Source organism: Embiotoca jacksoni, unplaced genomic scaffold (assembly GCF_022577435.1).
Source record: "Embiotoca jacksoni isolate LCO1_2020_lvr unplaced genomic scaffold, fEmbJac1.0.p SCAF_16, whole genome shotgun sequence".
NCBI classification, from domain to species: domain Eukaryota; kingdom Metazoa; phylum Chordata; class Actinopteri; family Embiotocidae; genus Embiotoca; species Embiotoca jacksoni.
The window spans coordinates 8035778-8057597 of NW_027185296.1; the positions used below are offsets into that span (position 1 = coordinate 8035778).

General features: G+C 42.1%; 1 protein-coding gene across 2 annotated transcripts; it reads left to right on the forward strand.

Annotated features, from left to right (window-relative positions):
• The first annotated feature begins 1700 nt into the window (after window positions 1-1700).
• On the forward strand, window positions 1701-20119 carry kdr (kinase insert domain receptor (a type III receptor tyrosine kinase)). 2 transcript variants are annotated; one of them, XM_069150692.1, is made up of 30 exons: window positions 1701-1950; window positions 2969-3062; window positions 3156-3358; window positions 3564-3685; window positions 4423-4591; window positions 4845-4984; window positions 5357-5540; window positions 6592-6712; window positions 7596-7762; window positions 7855-8011; window positions 8850-8970; window positions 9091-9202; window positions 9317-9661; window positions 10211-10357; window positions 10449-10580; window positions 12337-12443; window positions 12877-13012; window positions 13786-13890; window positions 13973-14086; window positions 14357-14445; window positions 14679-14841; window positions 14944-15035; window positions 15145-15267; window positions 15356-15467; window positions 15551-15650; window positions 15751-15856; window positions 17856-17998; window positions 18098-18182; window positions 19145-19224; window positions 19349-20119. In XM_069150692.1, exons 1-30 carry the CDS (start codon window positions 1890-1892, stop codon window positions 19563-19565), a joined length of 4047 nt encoding a protein of 1348 aa, XP_069006793.1. In that variant the 5' UTR covers window positions 1701-1889; the 3' UTR covers window positions 19566-20119. The 2 variants fall into 2 exon arrangements, with proteins under 2 accessions (XP_069006793.1, XP_069006794.1); XM_069150693.1 differs by having other exon boundaries at window positions 4426-4591.
• The last annotated feature ends 1701 nt before the right edge of the window (window positions 20120-21820 follow it).

Sequence of the window (21820 nt, forward strand, 5' to 3'; positions counted from 1 at the left end):
ACATTCATCATGTTGAGGGCAAATTGGAATTTCTGTTTAAAAAACACGATCATCAGACACAACTTTAACTTTCATCGCTTTCCTTTTGTCAAGGCAGAGCTGATGTGTCATACACTCTGATGAAGATTTCATCTTAGGGTACGCTACTCTCTGACTTTTTTTTGTGGCACTGTTCCAAATGATCTGTTTCTGTTTCCAAGCCTTTGCAGATATCAGATATCAGATATCAGCAGTGAAACCTGATCCACTGACTCATTTGGCCCTGAAAAACAACTTCAGCCCACGGAATATGACATATATGATGGTTTTCTGTCACAAAGAGTTGCAATTATATCAGTACTAAACTCTATTTATGAACTAGTATGCAAACAAATGCTTAAAAATGCAATATGTAAGATTTAAGTCTTGTAATAGGCCACCATTTTGTACATTAAGAGGTGATAGTGAGTCACTGTCGCGTCCAGGCAGCCTGCCATCAGTCCGGCTCTCATTGTTTTGGCAGATTGGTCGACTTTTGCATTGTCTTGCCCTGCAGCTAGTTAGTAGTTGGCTTTTTCTTTAAAAATTAAAAAAAAAAAAAAAAAAAAAAAAAAAAATCAAACTAACGATTGTAAAATTATATTATGGATGCAGTTGTGCATAAAAAAAGGTGACTGGTTAAGCTTTAAGTTTATGTTACAACTTGCTTATCTCTATTTTTAGACAGACCAGAATAGCAAGAAAATAGCCACAGCAAAACCTTATACTGGCACCATTAAGAATGTTTTTCAATACAGTTGCTGCCATTAGCTGCACAAAGGACTCGTTTTTAATTTTCCAAATAAGGTCATTACCTGTTTAAATTTGCCTCAGTTGGGTAGATAACTATAGATGATAGGCTGTCAATGTCTAATTAAATGTTTGAATTAGATGTTTTTTCTGTCATTCAAAAAAAAATAAAAATGCTTTTGTAATGACCTATTTGTTATGAAAGTGGCTTTAATCAATATGTTTATTGGTGATAGGACTACTGGTCAGTGACGGTAATAATCATCTAATAACGGCCATCTAATTCTGCAGCTTTCCAAAGTTATGAAGGGTTTAAAAGCAACCTTGAGCTTTTTAAAAAAAACAAAAACGTTTTTCTATTTTCTAACCTGCAACTTTTCAACTGTTTTGCTCCGTTGATTTTGGCAGATGTTTTTGTTCTGAGCCAAAAAAGCTCTGCAAACCAAGCACTGTGCATTTCCTTCAGGAGTTAGCAACCAACACAAACTTAAAATTAGAGACTCATGAGGTGGACACAAAAACGGAAATTGATGGGAATCATAACAAGGTGCTCCATATCTGTTTTAGGTGTGACAAGGCAACTATTTGCTGACAAGACTGCCATATTCCCTTCTTACTTTTATTTCAAATAAAGATAAGGGAACTTTTTCTCAGTTAACCTTCTAAGTTTTTAAGTTTCACCAGGCCTAATAGCCTAATTATCACTTGTAGAGTCGTTATCAGGGGGTTTAGTTACTGCTGCTCACTAGGTGAGGTTTTCCCTCAAAGGTTATGGTCGCAGTTCAGTGTTTGGCCTTCCAACAACCAGCAACAAGTCCAGGAGTGTCATATAGTGTTTAGTTCCAGAGAAAGAGAGAGAGAGACACGCTCCTCCCCTGCAGGCTGCTCAGACTGAGTGTCTCTCTCCATCCTCAGCAGCAGCAGCAGCTCCATGGGGACACACACTTTACTCACCGCTGATCACCATCCGCCGTTGGTTGTTTTCATGACTCTCACACTTACTCTGGAGTGGAATATGAAACATCGGTGGACAGTGGATTAGTAATGAGGCAGTAGGATTATTATTATCACTGCAGTACCGTTTTTAATTGGACTTTGATGAGGACTCTGTCTTCTGTCCGATGATGGCGCAGACTGTCTCCGTAATTCCACTACTTATTCTGGGAATCACTTGTGTTGCTGGTAAGACAATAACATGACTGTTAGTCAAATCGCTTACCCTAACGAGCAAAGCTGAATAACATACAGAAGTTTGTAGTCAAAATGTGCTGCCATTGTTTTATTTCCCAGTTCTCAGTACCAGTTCTCCAAGGTGCACTTGCGCACAGTTTTCTGACATCCTGGAAAACTTGCCACACTTTCTCTATGGATTTAGACTGTCTCAGTGTCCTTTGTCTCTTTATTTAATCGCTGATTTATTCTATGAGGGTAATATCAGGACATCTGTTGCATATTTCTGCATGACTGACTGTATGTTTGGGGCTATTTGAAACCCGGCAGAATGAATTTGGGACAGATCAGTTGTACTGGTGGTACTGAGTGATAGATCTAAACATTTAAAGTGGCTAAAACTTTACAACAGCACTGAACTCTCTTTAAATTGTACATGTGAAATGTAAAAAGCATTTTGCTTCGGCTAATGTGCAGAAAAGGAGGGAAAGTGTGCCTGTCTGACAAAGAATGGAATTTGTTTCCACAAAGTTTGTGGAAATGTAAATTTAAGGCTTATTAAGGAAAATATGTATAATACGTGATGAGTTTTTTGTTTTTTTTCCATACAATGCTCTCTGTGCTTTAGGTCCTCACAGGGAGGCGTAGGCAGCCTGTATCCTATCAGAAACAGGAACCCCACCTAATGCCACACTGTGCTGGGCTATTGAGCCTGACCCGGCCCATCTTCCCCTGCTTCCTGTTTTGACACAGCTCCGCCATTTGCTGCAGTAGTGGAAAAATGGCCCCTGTGTAGTTGTGCAAGACATTCCATAATCGCAATCCCCCCCCCCCCCCCCCCCCGCCTCTGTCTCACACTTTCAGTTTCAACCAGGTGCTTTTGACCTGTTTTAATTTCCATACTATGTGTTTTCAAAAGCAATAGTGACATAACCTCTGACCCCTTTAGGATTAGTTTGACAGTCATCCCTGCCGATTCTGTTTATAGTGAGTCTTCACTGTAATTGACTTGTACTGTTGATTCCTCCAGCCATAGATCTGCGGTTTATGCCTGATCCACCAACACTCAACATCTACGGCATCCACAGGATGAACAAATCTGACAACCTTGAACTGACATGCAGGTATTTGAGAACTTACCCTTACTAAGCTCCATCCGTTCAGAGACCCAAACATCTACTCTGTGTACTTCAACTCTCTGTGTCTTCCTCTGGCAGAGGTCGTCAGTACTTGAGGTGGACGATTCCTCCTACAACCACTCGCTTCTCCACCAGTGACTGCAGTGGATCAGGACTCTTCTGCACAACACTGACTATCACCAATGCGACTGTCAATGAAACTGGGCAGTATCAGTGCTCCTACAGAGACCTGAAGGTCAAAGATGGCAAGACCTCAGTGTCGGTTTATGTGTTTGTGAATGGTATATATCCTTTTAAGTTACTCAGGGGGGCTTTTACATTTAATGCAGCGTGTTTATTCAAACATCCGGTCATGTACAAGAAAATCTGAGTTAGAACAGCTGTATTTCTGCATTTCAAGACTAGACTCCTTAGCAGTGGTCCTCTTAGTGCCGAGTTCACTCTTTAAATTTCTCCTAATTTACATTAAATTTGCATTTATTTCAGATTACAAAGTGCCATTTGTGCCATTGGAGAAGGAGTATGAGGTGGTGTTCATCCGTGAAGGGGAGCGGGTGGTGATACCGTGCCGCGGCTCTGTGGAGAATCTCAATGTTACACTCAACATTGTAAGAAGTTGTTTCTTTAATTTATTCTTAGTAAGAGAGTTTTAGTAGATGGAGCAACTTCTTGAAGGCGAAAAGCATCACAGCAGTTAAAGAATTTCAAATTTAAGGCTTTATTGTTTCGTAAGACACAATAATTTTAGTAATTTAGTTTTTCATTGAGTGAGTTGGGGGACTCAGAAGAGACTTTTTTTTTTTTTAAAAGAATGGTCAAAATAAAAGCCAAAGAGATGGACATGTGCTATAATTCTCTTTACCTAGTTATGACCAAGTCTCAAAAACACCGGGGCCCTACATTTCTCAGAATGTAGCATAATTTTTTTTACCCTGATGCCTGGTTATTCCTAAATTTGTTCATAATCCAAGCCCCAGTTTGTAACAGACTTTTTGTTACACATTTGTAGTTTCCAACATCATCATCCTGGTTGATGGTCTTATTTTTCAGACTTTAGAAAGCTTCTCCAGACCCAGAGTTAATTATACAAGGCTGTGTAGTACCCCTCATGATGAATAAATTGACCTTTATGTGTAAAACTGGTGGAATGAACCTTTTAATCAATAACAAAAGGCCTTTCAGCGTTGTGGAAAATACATTTTCAGGCCTAAAATGACTTCCTCTATTATCTTCAGCTCCTATTTTCTTTTTCCTGGTGTGTCTTATACGAAGATAAGTGTGCTCGTGTGTAAAAAATTTTTTTTTAATGTTTTTTTTTTTTTTTTCAAACTTCTGTGTCTGTCAGAAGCATCCAATCAAGGAGCTTCATCCCGATGGAAAGGACTCTGTGTGGGACGCCAGGACGGGCTTCACTGTTCCTACTCATCTGATCAGCTATGCCGGCGTCGTGTCCTGCCAGACTCGTATTGGAAATGAGACCTTTAACTCTCCTCTCTACATTGTGGCAGTTGTTGGTAAGATGGAAAAAAGATACATCGAACAATATAACAAAATTGTAGGTGTAATGTACTGTTTGTTTTACTTAATAAACACCAGAACCTAATGGAAATTCAGATTTTTTTTTTCTGTGCAAGAGTGATGATTAGTTTACAGAGTGAGTGGGTGAAGCACTGAGTGAGTGAGTGAGTCGGTGCAGAGAGAGTCTGTATTCTCTGGAGAACAATAGGCTGTCGGCTGACCACCGCGTCTTCCCTCCCTTTTCCGCAGGATACAAGATTTACGACCTCACCCTGACCCCCATGCAAGTGAGGCTGTCTGTGGGGGAGCGGCTGGTGCTCAACTGCACCGCCCGCACCGAGCTCAATGTGGGCATCGAATTCAACTGGACACACTCCGGCGGTGCCCTGGTCAGTGCCCGAGCCCCTTGTCCTCCTAATGGACTTGTATACTTTCAATGAACTTGTGTGACAGCATTCAATCAGTCTGTTTGACTTACAACTGAACACAGACAGATACCAGAAGTGATACATATCACTTCCTGTTGTTCTTACACATATTCGTTACTTCCTGCTTTCAGGAATCCTTCAGACCTCTGCAGGTCAAAGTGCAAAGGTGACCAGATGTGTTTGTGATGTTCTGACTGCTTACATAAGAAAAAGCTTTGCAGGCTGAGGCTAATATTTCAACTCTTCTCTCTTTTGAAAAAAAAAGATCCTCCTCATTTTTATTTGTGTTTCTTATAAAAGACAAATTACGTGTGTTGTGTCTCCCTATGTCAGACCTCGGTCAACGGTTCGAGGCCGTCCCACAAGGTGTCCCACAAGGAGAAGCTGTGGAACTCTCTGAGGCTGTCCAACACACTCACCATAGAGAACGTGACGGTGGATCACTCCGGCGAATTCACCTGCACGGCTTCCAGCGGGCAGATGGACAAAAGCGCCTCAGCATTTCTTAAGGTGTATGGTGGGTGCACTGAAATCATCATGTTATCTTGGACAGCTGTCAGGATTTAACCAGTACTTTTACAATGGCCAGAAACATTCTTACAAAATTCCCCAAAATTATTTATCTCGTCCAAAAACTCTTCCACACCATAAAAGCAATAATTTTACCTTCATGAAAACTCTTCAGGTTCCATGTTTGTTATTGCAAAAGGCAGCAGACGATTTTTAGCGTAGCTATTAACTGGGCCAAAAGATTCAGAATGTGTTGGTTGATTACTCTTGAGTGGCCTTTTATAAACTTAGAACGAAGGACCGAGCAGTATGTAAGTTGGAGAGTTAAACATCATGTAAGCTGACCTTCCGTTAAGTTTTAACATTTTTAAGTTGTTTTTTACATATTTTTCTACAAAGTTTTTTCTTTGTTTTTTTCCCCCTCTGCATTTACCCAGTGGAGCCCTAAAACTGAAAGAATGTCATAAAAGGTTGTCAAAAATAAATCATTAATCACACTGATGGTTTAATAGTTAAAAGGAATTTGAGTTTCATTTAATCGTTGTCCCCCCCCCCCCCCCCCCCCCTAAAATGAAATTGACTTCACTCTTCTGTTTGTCTTTGATTGGCTCATTTTAAACTCTGTCATTTTCATATCTGTTTGGCACAAATGTAGTCATTCATATTATATTGCACTGTACATTACCTATTTGTGCAAAGCTGGTTCCTGTCTTCCTTATCAATCAATTTCAATTATTTAGTGACTTATATTGTTATATTCAGTTATAGTTTTGATGCATCTGATAATTTTTTACTCAGCTGTGCTTTGGGAATCATAAATACACCCGTTTGCTAATCTGAAAACCTCCACCCATCTCTTTTTTAAAATTGTATTTAATATAATTAAAACATTTGTGTAAATTTGACCAACAAAAAATCCAATGTGAACTTTATATTTTTTCCCGGCAACAATCGTTCAGTCATTGATGTGATTGACTACTTTGGCTTTGATCATTTCATGTTTTTACCATTTGTTTTATGTCTCTCAAAGCATTTTGTGATTTTTCTTGTGCTTCCAGAAAAGCCTTTTATTGACATGAAGGAGCCCTGGACGAAGGTGCGGGAGGTAAACGTGGGAGATCAAACATCCACACTGATCCCTGTCAAGTACTCGGCCTACCCTGAGCCCAGCTGTAAATGGTAGTTTCACAGCAGTATACTTTTTTCTCTCTGTATGAGTCACAGTTGATCTGCTGTATGAGGAGGGATCAATATTTTACCGGACCGTTCCTGTTGCAAAAGAATGGAGCACAACACAATAATGTGCAAAGAACAGAGGGAAGATAACTTACTCCAAGTTATATTGCATTATCAACATCAGCACCTGTGTTACACATGTTTTTATGCATTTGAAATTTTGCCATGGATCTGAACCTAGAGCCGAGAATGCACATAAAAAGTTTGTATAATTAGAAAGAGTTGCAGAGAGCCAAATCTGAAAACTCGGTGGGATGGATGCAACTTTTATCTTTTTTAGGGCAAGAAATCTGTGCATTTTCAGCACGCGTTGATATAGTTAAAAATCCAGTTGCCATCACGCTGCAGTTTCCCCTCAGACCCTTCAGAAAATTAGTTCCTTCGGTCTTGGATGTTGTGCCCTTCTTGAAATGAACCCTGCGTAAAACTCCTTGCCCTGCTCACTGCTTCATTGCTTCAGATTTTCTGAAGCATTTCATGGATCTCTGCTGCAAAATTCCTGAGTTTGACATAAAATTGGAGGTGCCATTTCTGCAGAAGTCCATGGTGAAATTGCAAATGTGCGCCTACCAGAGGTCATAAAAACGTGGGTAACACGTGCCGATGTTCATCAAGGGATGTAACCTGAAATTCTTGCTCACAAAAGTTATAGCATCCCCCTGCTCCATGCACATCACTGTGCTGCGCTCCGTTCGTGTGTAACAGAAACAGACTCTGAACTTTTTGATCTAGTTTGTATCCTATACAACTTTATGCTTTGACAACATGTGAAAAGGTTATTTAATGTATGTTAGATGCTTTTTGTAACACCCTTTTGTGTGCCCAGGTTGAAGAATGGCTTTCCACTAAAGGATGACTACAGAATCAGACAGAAAATTGATGCCCTCATCATCCGTGGAGTCACAGAAATGGATGCTGGGAATTACACAGTGGTCCTGACCAATAAGATTACTAAAGAGGAGCAGAGACGCTCCTTCCAGCTGCTGGTCAACAGTATGTGTCCAGTGTTCCTACTCTTCGGTATTCCCTCTTCAGCTGCTGTCGGTCAAGAGACAGTAATAATAACTCTACGTCTTCCTCCACAGTGCCTCCTCATATCATGGAGAAGGAGGTGGCAATGGACACTGATGTATACCCGTATGGCAGCAGCCCCAGCCTGAGGTGCACCGCCCGTGCATTTCCCACACCGGCATACATCCAGTGGCAGTGGATGTCCAAAGACGACTGTCCCAAGGCCTTCCTGTAGGTCCCCTTTCTTCACTGTGTGTGTGAGAGAGAGAAGAAGAAGGAGAAAGAGGGCCTTCCTTTGTGTGTGCATGCATTGGTCACATGACTCTCACTCACTCATTGTCAACAGGTTGTTGATTTAGCAGAGAAATAGCTGCTTTTGTGATGTTGACAAAAACAAGAGAAAAGACAATGAGCGCCCATTCTGACCTGATGCAGATCAGCGGATGTGATTCATTCTCTTCACAATGTCCATTTTTAGAAGGGCATCAATTATTGAGGTGCACAATGTGCTTACTAATTTTGTACAATCAAAAACTCAAACCACAATCTAGCAGCTCTGTCCATCCTGCCAGGATATCTCAGAGGTTACACAACTGCATGAGTTACTCCTGCCGGGATTTGACGAATGTTGATAGAGAGGGAGGTGTGTGTGTGTGTGTGTGTGTGTGTGTGTAGCTGCTTTTGACCAGAAAAGAACAGCAGCAGGTTCCTTATCTTCTGCCTACACATCCGAGAACTTCCTAGTTTCTGCACTGCGTTTCCTGTTGTTCCCGTCATCCTCCTCTCTTTCAAAAAATAGCGCTTCTTCCTGCCAGAGCTGCGTTTCTTATATACGTTCTTTCCCCTATTATCACATGACTAATGTTTCAGCAATGTACTCAAAAGTTTTCCATTTCTTACTGTAATTTGGGGTGACAGCAGTTTTGCAGCTAAGAAAAATGCAGCAAAAAGAAGAAGAAAAGAAGAAGAAAAATGCGCTCCTCAGTTTTTCCGCATGAAAACAGCCATAATTATGAAAGAGTGTCATATGTTTTAGTTTCACCTGGTTTCTGTTCTTTTTGTCCATCAGGTCAGGGCTGATCATGTCTGAGATACAGCTGGAGAAGTGCAAAGGTTGGAGAGATATCAGCAACAGCACCGGTCACAACCACGTAGGAAGAATTACAACTGACATCGATCATCGCCAAAAGGTAAACAATTCCTCCTGATTACACCCCTTTCCTCTGCTTTCTACCAAGAAACCAGATTTTTTTTTTTAACTCTTTGATGTGGAGTAAATAAAAAAAAATTGATTAAATGCATTTCTGTAGAAAATCATGAGCGCTTTGAAGATTCAGAAGGCCGAGGCTCACACCCTCTACAGATGCACAGCTGCCAACAAAGTAGGAGAGGATTCACGCATCATCTTTTTCCATGTGACACGTGAGCGCTTTTTCTTCCTTCTTGTCTCTTGTGGCCTCTTTCTGTAATCCCGAAGTTCAGCATTCATCATGTCGTTTCTCATTCCTGCCTGTGTTTCCGTCTGGAAACTCTCAGGCGGCCTCGAGGTGAGTATGTCTCCATCCAGTGAGCCCCTGGAGGAGGACCATGTGGTTCTGCGGTGTAAAGCCGACATGCTGATCTACGGCAACCTGACCTGGTTCCGCGTGGCCAACATATCCGGGTCGGAGCAGGTGGCGCCGGTGCAGCCCTGTCGCTCCCTGACGCTGCAGCGGACGCCCCTGTCGCAGGCCGTGCTGCCCACCCTGCGGGGCACCAACGTGACGCTGGAGCTGTCGCTGCCGAACGCGTCCCGTCAGGACGAGGGTCTGTATGCCTGTCAGGTGGTAAACATCAAGACTGGGGGGAGGACCTGCCTGCTGCGCCGCCTTTCTCTCAGAGGTAAGACTTCCAGTTGTTTTGGTAAGTATGATTCGAGACATTAAAAGCCATAATTTCATTATAAAGAACATACAGGAAATCACACCCCTTACAGAAAAAACACATTCATTTCACATGTGCAAAAACTCGTGATCACATGTGACTGTGCACATGTGAAACATGTATTTTGCCGACGGGAAACCAGAGCTTTATGAAAATTTGTATGGTGTAATCTGTGAAGTCCATGTCGATTCTCATGGGAAAACCTTTCCACATATTTCTCCCATTTTATCATACAACGTACTTTGCAACATGTGGTAAACATGTGATCGCGTGTCTCATGTGGAAAACATAGGAAGAGATGTTTTTTTTTTTACAGTTACAGTCACATAGCTGTTAAAAGACACGTTTCATTATCTTAAACAAGGCAGAATAGGCTAACAACACAATTCAAATATGAGGACTATAGTTCTCTGCAACGTTTTGCAACACTAACCAATTCATATGTTCCAGTTTGAATCTGTTTCAAAGAGACACCAGAGCTGTGAATCCTTTCCATTCTGATTTTAGATCTCGAGGCTGCGAGGATCCTCAATAACTTCACCGACCAAAAAGTTAATGTGAGCGCGACGATCACTCTCCTCTGCGAAGCTGCTGGGACGCCGAACCCAACGGTGGTGTGGACCAAAAACAACCACACTGTGGTGGAGGGCTCAGGTGGGAAACAGGGATATGGAACAGCTTTTCTCTGATGACGGACTCGTTTCATTAGTTACTGTAGTTCTAAAACCAAAACCATTTGTTCCAGGTGTTTTTCTGAGCCAAAACAACCACAGTCTGACAATTCAACGAGTGAAGAAGGAGGACAGCGGTCTGTACACCTGCACTGCGTGTAACAACCGCGGCTGTGACACCTCACAGGCTTATTTGACGACTGAAGGTCAGTCTCCGCCTTAACTGGTACACCCCACCTCCGAGGAATACGACCCCTAGACTGAAAGTTGTCGTTGTTCAGTGTCTCGTTGTAGTCCTCTGTGTCTTTGTAGTCTTTTCTGTCTCTTTGTAGTCTTTTCTGTCTCTTTGAAGTCTTTTTTTGTATCTTTATAGTTGTTAAGTGTCTCTTTGCAGCCTTTTGTGTGTTTCTGTAGTCTTTTGTTTCAGTTGTTTTCTGTGTCTTTGGAGCTGTTTTAAACCTTTGGGTTGTTTTGTGTCTCCTTGTTATCATTTTGCATTTCTTTGTAACTGTTCTGAGTTTTTTTTGTGTGTCCTTCGCTGTGATTTTGTTTTGTGTCTCTTTGTCTCTGTTTTGTGTCCCTTTGCAACTGTTTTCTATGTCATAGTAATTTCTTACATTTCTTTCTAGTTGTTTTTCATTGTTTTGTCGTCCTTTTGTGTGTCTTGTGTGGCTCAGGGGCTTCTTCGTTTTCCTGCGCAATAATGCATCCACGGCAGATTGTCAGAAATGTATTTCTCGTAGTTCATGTGAGAGAGTTTAGCCGTAACCTATTATCAACTCCAACAATAGTCACAAAGACTGGATATTTATACCGGGCCTTAAGTTTTCACCGCTTCACATCACACATACCACATTTTTGATATCAAAGATGGAGAGTAAGAATAACTTTCCTTCCGCATGACAGGAAGATTGCCAAGTTAACGCACATCCTTCTGGAGTTTCTAAATCCAGCACAATAAGGAGGCTGGAAGACAAACGTAGAGGCCCAGCCCTGCCCCAGCTCCAGCCTCTGCTCTGCTGTCCACACAGACACACAGCGAAAAACAAACAAATGCGTTAACTAGAAGCTGGGCCTACGTGACCTTTTCCACGCCAGAAGAATGTAGACCCAGTTACAGCCGCTCATTGCTTTGCTCAGGCGCCAGTTCTGCTAACAAGGGAGGGTAGAGAGGCCTGCTGGGTTTAGAGAGCTACAGAATGAAATAATACATCCATTGTAAACATAACAAAATTGTAAAAAATGGTCGCTTTCTATTGATGAATTGTCACATAAGTAGATATTACTGCCATATAATGAGCACAGGTGACAACTCAGTGGCCTTTGATGGACCTGATTCAAAGTCTGACATCAAATCACAGTTTAAAACTTTTTAACAACACATTTCAAACAGGACAAAATAATCTGGGGTGAGATAAAGTCCCCTGAAATACCCTCCTTCCTACATGATCCTTCCCTTAGAAAAAAATAAACAAACATACGTAACCTTTTTCTGACTCCATCTTCCCCCCCAAATTACTTTTGCATGATCCATCCCTAAGCTGACTTAGTGGAGCGAAACGGTCCATTACAGCGTGTAGTGACACACTACTATGGCTGTGATTGCCCTTTTCCAAGTTGTCTTTGGCAGTAGTTGTTGCTGCTGACTCCTGGCCATTTGTTATGACTAGATAAAATATCAGTTTACTTTCAGTCTAGATTCCAACAGTCTCCTTCCTCCAACCCAAACACAGGCACACACATGTGTTCAGGCCAAAGAAAATTGCAAACCTGTCTGAACTTTATGCAACGCTGCCGAGGCGCGTCACTGAAATTACAATTGACATTCCTCTGTGACTGTCCCACGATTTTTCCTGAAGAATGGGCCCCACATTTGTCTTATTTGTTCAGTGATTTGTTCTCTGACAAAGTCTTATAGTCTTTGAATTCTCCCTCAAATCAAATTGTTTGTTTACGTTGTAGGTGCACAGGAGAAGACCAATGTGGAGCTGATCGTTCCTATTGGGTCAGTGGTCATCGCCATGTTTTTCTGGCTACTCATCGTCTTTGTCATCCGTGGAAGAAAGAGAGTAAGAACATCCTCACCCTCCTTTTACCACCCTTTTTCTTCCTTGGATTTTACCCTCAGTTACACATCTAAATAAATAATAATAATACAGAATAATACAAAATGTTTAAACACACACGCACACACACACACACACACATGAACGGGCACATACACTGTGAGGGTGTATGATTGATGAGAAGTGACTGGTCTGGCTCTCAGTGGCAGCTCTCTTTTGTATCCAGAAACAACAGTGCCACTCTGTGCTCCTGTAAGTCACGTAGTCCCGCAACACTCACTGGGCCCCTTTTATTCGAGGGGCACCAGAGTCAGTGGAAAAACCCTGTACAGCTTTTTTGTAGTGAAAGGGGAGAATTGAGACAAATAGCAGCTCATTAATTCACACATTACATCTCTGCTTGTCTTTGATATCTCTCACTCTGTCACTGTTTCAGCCGAATGGAGGGGATCTGAAGACGGGCTACCTGTCCATGATCCTGGACTCAGAGGACATGCCCATGGACGAGCAGTGCGAGAGGCTCACGTACGATGCTAACAAATGGGAGTTCCCTCGGGACAGGCTGAAGCTAGGTGAGAAAATACTGTTGCAGCAAAGTGTGAGTGAGTGAGGAGACAGTTCCTGTGACAACAAGCATCTGCACTGCCACGTACAAGTCCCAGCAGAGAGTTTTCAGCATGTGGAGAGAAGAAAGACAAATATTGTCTCACCCAAAGAGTTCATAAAAGAGCTCATCACACAAATTAAATTAAATTAATTAAAACGTGCGCACTAAATAACATCTTGTGGCCATGATTTAGTAATTCGTGGCCTCGATTTAATAATTTGTGCCTACGATTTAATGTTTTTTTCTCCCTATGGCCACTTCGGGGCTCTGTAGCCGAGAGACTGACTGAGATAATTTAGCAAGAATAGAGACAACAAGATTACAAATGAGCATTTTTGACAGTGATGCGGGAAGTGAAGAAAATCAAGCAATAGGAATATCAAGTATTCAATAGAGGGATAAAGATGAAACGTGTGGGATTAGACCTTCCTATTTCAACAAGACAACGTGTCGGTGGATAAACAGTTAGTGGAAGTCATCCTGAGGTGGACATTAATGTTCGTCCAAACTAATAACCACTGACAATGGTGACAGTAAAAAAAAAAAAGTCTGGAGATGACCAAAGTCAAAAATTTTGTGAAAAACAAAATTCATCATTGCCAATTGTCCAACAATTATGTAATTAACATATCTTCTAGTTTAAAATAAATCCAAGTAAACACATCTGGACTATGACGGGTTGTTAATGGATGAGTTTTTTTTCAAATGTGTCTTCATGACTAATGTTTTCCATTGAAGGTGAACCTCTGGGACGAGGGGCGTTCGGTCAGGTGGTAGAAGCAGCCGCCTTTGGCATCGAGAAAGCCACCACATGCACCACTGTTGCAGTCAAGATGCTCAAGGGTTCGTATTTCTTGCACGCAGACAGCTCACACTGTGACAGCCTTCAGCCTCTCGGAGTTAATGTTATCGCTCTGTGTTACAGAGGGAGCCACGACTAGTGAGTACCGCGCCTTGATGTCAGAGCTGAAAATCCTCATCCACATCGGGCATCACCTCAACGTGGTCAACCTGCTGGGAGCCTGCACGAAGCCGGGGGGTGAGCCAACACACAGAGGACATACCTGTAGTTTACATCCAGCCTCTTGATGTTAGCCTCTTTTGTTTCCTGAGGATGCAGCGGTCCTTAATAACTTCTTTATAAGGGCGAATAATGGTACTTTATGTGGGGTAGCTGGTATTTATACATGCTTCACACTTCTCATTAAATCAGCCTGCACGTCATCTGTGGCCCTCTGAGGTGTACTTATGAGTTGTTGGTCCTTCTTACTTTGATCATCAAGCTCTCTCCTCTTCCCTCTCCCTGCAGGGCCTCTGATGGTCATTGTTGAGTACTGTAAACACGGAAACCTCTCCAGCTATCTGAAGAGCAAACGGGGCGAGTACAGCCCCTACAAGGTAAATGGTGTGTAACCCACATGCAGCCAATAAACCGCAGCCGGCCCTCTGATGTGGTTCCACGCAGCCCAGACGGCTGAGCACCGACCACAGATCGTTACATGGCGACGTGCTCCAGCACTCGCCCACAGATTGTATCTCACATATTGCAGTCCATACAAACAATACTAGCATCCTGAATAAAAGAAAACATATTTTTTAGCCTAATGCTTCTACTCTGCTCTGGTTGACAGAGGAAGCGAGTGGATAGCCAGAGGTGGGCGTCTGTAGGGGAGGATGTGACCGAAGGGGATCTGGGTCTGGGGAAGATTGCCCAGCTGGACATCTGCACAGGAACAGCTGTCTGCTCCAGCGCTGGAGAAAAGGCTTCAGGCAGCAACCTGGACCCTCCGGAAGGTGCTGAAGACAGAACAACACAATTTTGCACCAAGTTATTTCCTTGTGTACACTTTGTGATGTCCATCATGTCTCACATTGAAATGCCTCTTGTGATTGCAGAGAGTTCAGATGACGACCATCTGAACATGGAGGACCTGATAAGGTACAGCTTCCAGGTGGCCAAAGGAATGGAGTTTTTGTCCTCTCGCAAGGTGAAATCACAAGTGTCTGACTTTCTGTGTCCATCTTGGCATTCAAACTGGAGGTTTTATTTTACATTTTTGGGTGCGTGAAATGTATATTTCTCTGTTTGCTCTGCAGTGCATCCATAGAGATCTAGCAGCCCGAAACATCCTGCTCTCAGAGAACAATGTGGTGAAGATTTGCGACTTTGGCCTCGCTAGAGATGTCTACAAAGATCCTGACTATGTCCGCAAAGGAGATGTAGGTCCTTTAAACTGATATATAGACAGCCTATTCCATTAATATGGCCAGTGAAGCTGTGAAATTTACTCTGTCATCGCTGCTACAGGCCCGTCTCCCTCTGAAGTGGATGGCTCCTGAGACCATATTTGACCGGGTTTACACCACACAAAGTGATGTTTGGTCCTTCGGGGTCCTTCTCTGGGAGATCTTTTCCTTGGGTAAACCTAGTATTAATACATTACAATAAATACATTATGACCACTGTGCACATGCAACATCATCTCTGTTGTATCTCCTGCAGGAGCTTCTCCCTATCCGGGCGTCTGCATCGACGAGTCCTTCTGCAGGAGGCTGAAGGAAGGCACCAGGATGAGACCCCCAGAATACGCCACCACAGAGATGTGAGGGGAAAGTTCACATGATGCAGCCGAGCACTTCACAGAAATGTAGCTCGCTCCTTAAATCGCTCTTAACTCTGATCCAAATTGCGTGTTTTGGTAGATACCAGACCATGTTGGACTGCTGGCTGGATCGTCCCACAGACAGGCCAACGTTCACAGAACTGGTTGAACATCTTGGAAACCTGCTGCAGGCCAGTGCCCAACAGGTCTGTTGGGGTCAAAACAAAAACCTACTCTGTCTATAATTATGATATTTTATGGCACCGACTGAATTGCTTTGGGACTATCTAGAATTGAAAAATGCCTTGTCTATCTGTACCAAATTTCTACACCTAGGCTACGTTCATGAAGACATGTTTTTTTTTGGAAAAGCAAAACTTTTGCTACGTTTATGCAGGAGTAAATCTCATCAGTGAGCCACAGCAGTTACCATACGTAGCCTCTTGGGCGATCTGCCCACATATGTAAACCCACTTAATTTTAACTATGGTAAAACTTACATTAGAACGCCTTAAATCACTCTTTTAAATTTTTGGCCATACACCTGTTTGACTGTTTGAATAGCATCTGCTGAAGTACTTGCATGTGAGGCGTTTAGGGTATATCTAATTGTAGCTTCAGAAAACCGTGTGGGTTACACTCTCCCCCTCTAAACTGCATGAACACTGAATATTTGTATCATAATGTGTGAAGTAATATAGACTCACCGGCCACTTTATTAGGTACACCTGTTCAACTGCTCGTTAACGCAAATATCTAATCAGCCAATCATATGGCAGCAACTCAATGCATTTAGGCACGTAGACATGGTCAAGACAACATGCTGAAGTTCAAACTGAGCATCAGAATAGGAAGAAAGGTGATTTAAGTGACTTTGAACGTGGCATAGTTGTTGGTGCCACACGGGCTGGTCTGAGTATTTCACAATCTGCTGATCTACTGCAATTTTCACGCACAACCATCTCTAGGGTTTACAGAGAATGGTCCAAAAAAGAGAAAATATCCACTGAGCGGCAGTTCTCTGGGCGAAAAGAGGGTCAGAAGTCAGAGAAGAATGGCCAGACTGGTTCGAGATGATAGAAAGGCAACAGTAACTCAAATAACCACTCGTTACAACCAAGGTATGCAGAAGACCATCTCTGAACACACAACACGTCAAACCTTGAAGCAGATGATGACCGGGTGCCACTCCTGTCAGTTGAGTCTGATGAGTCTCGATTTCTGCTGCGACATTCAGATGGTCGGGTCAGAATTTGGCGTCAACAACATGAAAGCAAGGACCCGTCCTGCCTTGTATCAGTGGTTCAGGCTGGTGGTGGTGGTGTAATGGTGTGGGGGATATTTTCTTGGCACACTTTGGGCCCCTTTGTACCAATTGAGCATCGTTTAAACGCCACAGCCTACCTGAGTATTGTTGCTGACCGTGTCCATCCCCTTATGACCACAGTGGACCATCTTCTGATGGCTACTTCCAGCAGGATAACGCGCCATGTCACAAAGCTCAAACTGGTTTCTTGAACATGATGATGAGTTCACTGGACTCCAACGGCCTCCACAGTCACCAGATCTCAATCCACTAGAGCACCTTTGGGATGTGGTGGAACGGGAGATTCGCATCATGGATGTGCAGCCGACAAATTTGCAGCAACTGCTTGATGCTATCATGTCAATATGGACCAAAATCTCAGAGAAATGTTTCTAGCACCTTGTTGAATCTATGACACCAAAAATTAAGGCAGTTCTGAAGGTAAAAGTGGGTCCAACCCGGTACTAGCCAGGTGTACCTAATAAAGTGGCTCGTTAGTGTATCTGTCTGTGTCTTTTACCGTGCTCCTGTTACAGCTGTCTTTGCTGCCAAAAATCCTCTTGGAAATTCAGGAAGTCATCATCTGAAGCTGAAACACATTCAAACACTTATGTAGCACAGGATTTAATGGGTATTAAATATGTCTAGCTGACAGTATTTAACAGTTTGCTGTTTTTTTGACGATAATTCAAAGTTCATATTTCTACCTTTTAATGCAAAATTCATTGATCCAGTGTGTATTTGTGACAGCACCTGCCTTACCTGCCTCTGTGTGTGTGTGTGTGTGTGTGTGTGTGTGTGTGTGTGTGTGTGTGTGTGTGTGTGTGTTATTGTCATAACTTAAGAGCAGAGTTTTGACATATTGGACATAAAGGCATTAAAGTACCGTTGATTTCCAGGATGGTAAGGACTACATCCCCCTGACAGTAGGTGAAGCAGAAGGATGCTCAATTGCCCCTGAGCTGAGAACCCCCTACAGCAGGCCTCAGAGTGGGGAAATCCTGGAAGCTCAGCTTCACTATGACCACCCGCCATCCCTTGGGTAAGTGTGATTCTCTTACCTGTTGCTGTCCACTGAAGCTGCCACTTTGAAATATTAAAGCTCTCAGTGGTGACCCACTGACGTATCTTCTCTGTGCAGACTGACCCAGCAGAGTGAGAGGTGCAGTCGGCCCCTCAGTGTGAAGACGTTTGAAGACATCCCTGTGGCGCACAGCAGTGTCATGGTGAGCGTCCGTGAATCTGCACAATCAACACCTCGTTCATAAAATAGATATTGTCACACATTGTAGCTGCTTACTATTTTGAGAACAAAATGTTCTGAATGTAACTGTCCTTTATCATGTACACGAAATTTGAGAAAATATCAGAACATTTTAATGAACATTATAATCTCAACGCAGGGTGTTAAATACTGCCATTTTGTCACAAACTGCTGGCGTCTCAGAGATACGCACAAGGTGTCTAAGGTTTAGGCAGGAAAAACCAGCAGATTTGGTTTAGTAGAAGATCATTGTTTGAGTTAAATTAAGTAATTTTATATAAATAATGTTACATACATGATATAAATTACCTTACGTACATTACGTGTATGTTCAATCCAACCACTACCTCTTTTTTACGTGGGCTTTGTCACTCTTTCTCCTCTATTACACGACCGTCTTTTCTCCTTCTTCGTGGTCACAGTGCTGACCCCAGTGGGGGTGGCTAAGTGTAATGATGTCAAAGGCAGACTCTTGTCTCTAATTGTAGTTCCAACAACGGTGGCAGTGGTAGAGCTAGATGAAACTATATGAACGGTTATAGAAACATCAGCAATGGTCATTTACTGACATGGTATCACATTGGTGGTGAACAACACATGCCGCATGGTGCTCAATGCCAATTGGTTAAAGGTTGCTCCGATGATTTTAAAATGATCCAGAAGTCTACACCCAGTAGGATGCAACAAATGGAAAGAATCCCCAATGTAGTGTGGCCGGAGTGACTTTTGGTCTGGTAATAACGTGTTGGTCGAACAGAAAACTGAATCGATTAATAGAAACAGCAAGTTAATAATGAAATTGATCATTGCAGTCCAACTTTACAAACAAACTAAGGTGGAAACTAAAGAATGTGATTAAGACCTGACGTCTGACTGCCATGCAGCACCCATCAGTGTTCATTTGAATTGTTGGCACTTCTACAGGAGGGTCACACAGACAGCGGTTTCTCACCAGAGGAAGTGAAGAGTTTGACTCAACAAATCCAAACCACACCCAACTTCAGGTGAAGATGAAGCCCCAGAATATAATCCACAATACATTTCACTCACTATTACTCATGTAATAACTATTTTTTAGCTGTGAATCAAGTTTAAAATCTGTGTCTCCATCTTGGTTTGACTCCTCAGTCAGCTGCTGCGCTGTAAGAGCAAAGAGTCTCTGGCCTCGGAGTCGTCCAACCAGACGAGTGGATATCAGTCAGGATACCACTCTGACGACACCGACACCCCGATCTATGCCAACGAGGAGGTGATCATGAAGCACAACATGCTAAAGAAGCCTCCGCTGCCCAAGACGCCCGACAAGTTCAACATGGAGATCCGCTACAGCACGCCGCCTGTCTGACCCCACACATCCCCCAACAAGTCTTTTCACTGTACAGTATTTGTTTACTTTTCCACACTCGGAACAAAGACAACACATGCAATAGAACTGGAGTCATTGTGGTGTCGAGATATTTTCACAAGCGATAACTTAATAAGTCAGCTGGAAAAAATGAAGGTTGTATGATAAGTTTGTAAACGCAGTTCTCTCTGGACTGCCAGAGGAATTCTATCATATTTACACAGTGAGTAAAACGTCTGAGGAGCCTAAACACGACGCCACGCCCACTTCCTGAGGCACAATCCACCTACTTCCTCCACTGCAGGAAATGGTATCTGGAATTTGTAGATAATTCAATCAGCAAATGTTTTCTTTCTTTCTTTTATTCTTCTTTTATTTTGTTGGCACACTCAATGGCTGGTAGGAAGGAAGTTCTCCAAAATCAAAGTTTCTAGAGTCACATTTGTACAGTTCCTTTATTCATATTACTTACAGTATTTTATTGAAAGTGTATTACTAAACCTGCAGTAAATGTAACTAGTTTTATAAAATAAAAGTACTGATAGATAAAGCCAGTTCTTGTGTGTTTTGTTTTCTTTGATATGGAAAGTTTCCATCTTGACCATGATAATCCACAACTGTGTTTCTTTGTATCATACATGTCTCATTTCCTTTTTGCATGTTTTACATCAGGCAAACAATGCTTTCTCAGCCTTGATCATTTGCTGTGTGAGTGTGTCCCATCGAAACAATGCCCTTCCAGCCTTAAGTATTTTCGTAGGCGTGTATTCAGCTCACAATTCCCACAATAGCCCTGCCAAGGTCATTGTGAGCCTGAATTGCAACAAATACATGAAAAGGCTCATTTTAAAAGCAGGTTTGGAAGTTTATGGAGTACAAAATCTCCTTCACAGGATTCTGGATGCTCTAATCCAAGTCGTGTTGTTAGATGAAACAGTAAATGTTGTGCAGCTGCTGAAACTGGGCCTAAAATGTAAAAGGTGTGTGGCCAGTGTGTGAGCGGGGGGTGGGGGGATGCATGAGGATGCATGAGAACAAAAAGTATTTTGTCTGTAATCAAGGACAACAAACTAAGTTAATTATAGCACACTGAAGGAAGCGACTCGCAGCCTCTGAGGAGTTGTTTTCAAACTTCCACACGTAATACTGAGTTAAATTTAGAAAGTCCTCCCCATTACCACTTAATGCGTGTGACGATGTGATGAAGACAGACGGTGGACTTTTAAACCCAGTATGTATAATTCATCTTTTAACTGAAACTAAAGATACTGAAGGTAGAAGGAACTGTTTGAGAAATACTTTATTAATTCAATTTAAATATGAATATTCCATCAATTAACATTATTGAGAATAAAATCCTCTTTTGTCCCTGAAAAAAAAGAAAACATTGGATCATTTTAGAAAATAGAAGTAATCGATTACCCAAAATATTTTATTTTGGAGTACTATTCAACAATAAATATAATATATATATATATCTTCATTTAACTGAACAGACTGATAATTTTCAGCAATATTAATAAACAACAGTTTTGTCTAACTTTTTCAGAGACATTAAAAATATGTCAACATCATTACCACCCACCTGATGGAATTTAGGGATAAGGGAGCAACAGTGTCCTCTGCTGTGTCAAACATGTAATTACATTCTTGTTTTTCTCCATTCAAAACATGAGATCAGACAAGTGACCAATTGATTAAAAAAATACAGGTGAAGCTGTCAAGTGAACGTGAAAGCATTTTATATTTCATGTTACAGACTTTTTGATAAGACTGGCACAGACGCAGGACTTGTATCTGGAACAAATGAATGACACATCCGCCACTGCAGGAACTGGGTAATTTCCTCAGGAATGGACAAACAGGCTGAAGGCAGAGCTCTGCATGGGCAGGAAATACCCTGGCATTCACAGACTGTGGACATCACCAGTCTCAATGCAATAGCACACACACAGCCAAGCAGGCTGCCAGCTCACTAAAGGACGACAGACAACACAGATGGACAGGAAGACTAAGACAGACAGAAAGAGAGACAGTCTCCATAAATACATATATACCTGAATGATTTTTAACAGCTGCTGGTGTAAAGAGATGTGCAGATGATAGAAAAGAAGATAATGTGAATGAAGACAGCAGGTTCCCAATTATTTAAAAAATACTAATAGCAATAACAATACATTTATTGAATTAGCTGCAACACCTAAAAAACACATGTTGTGACTTCAGCAGCAGGGAAGTTTAAACAGTTAGTTAAC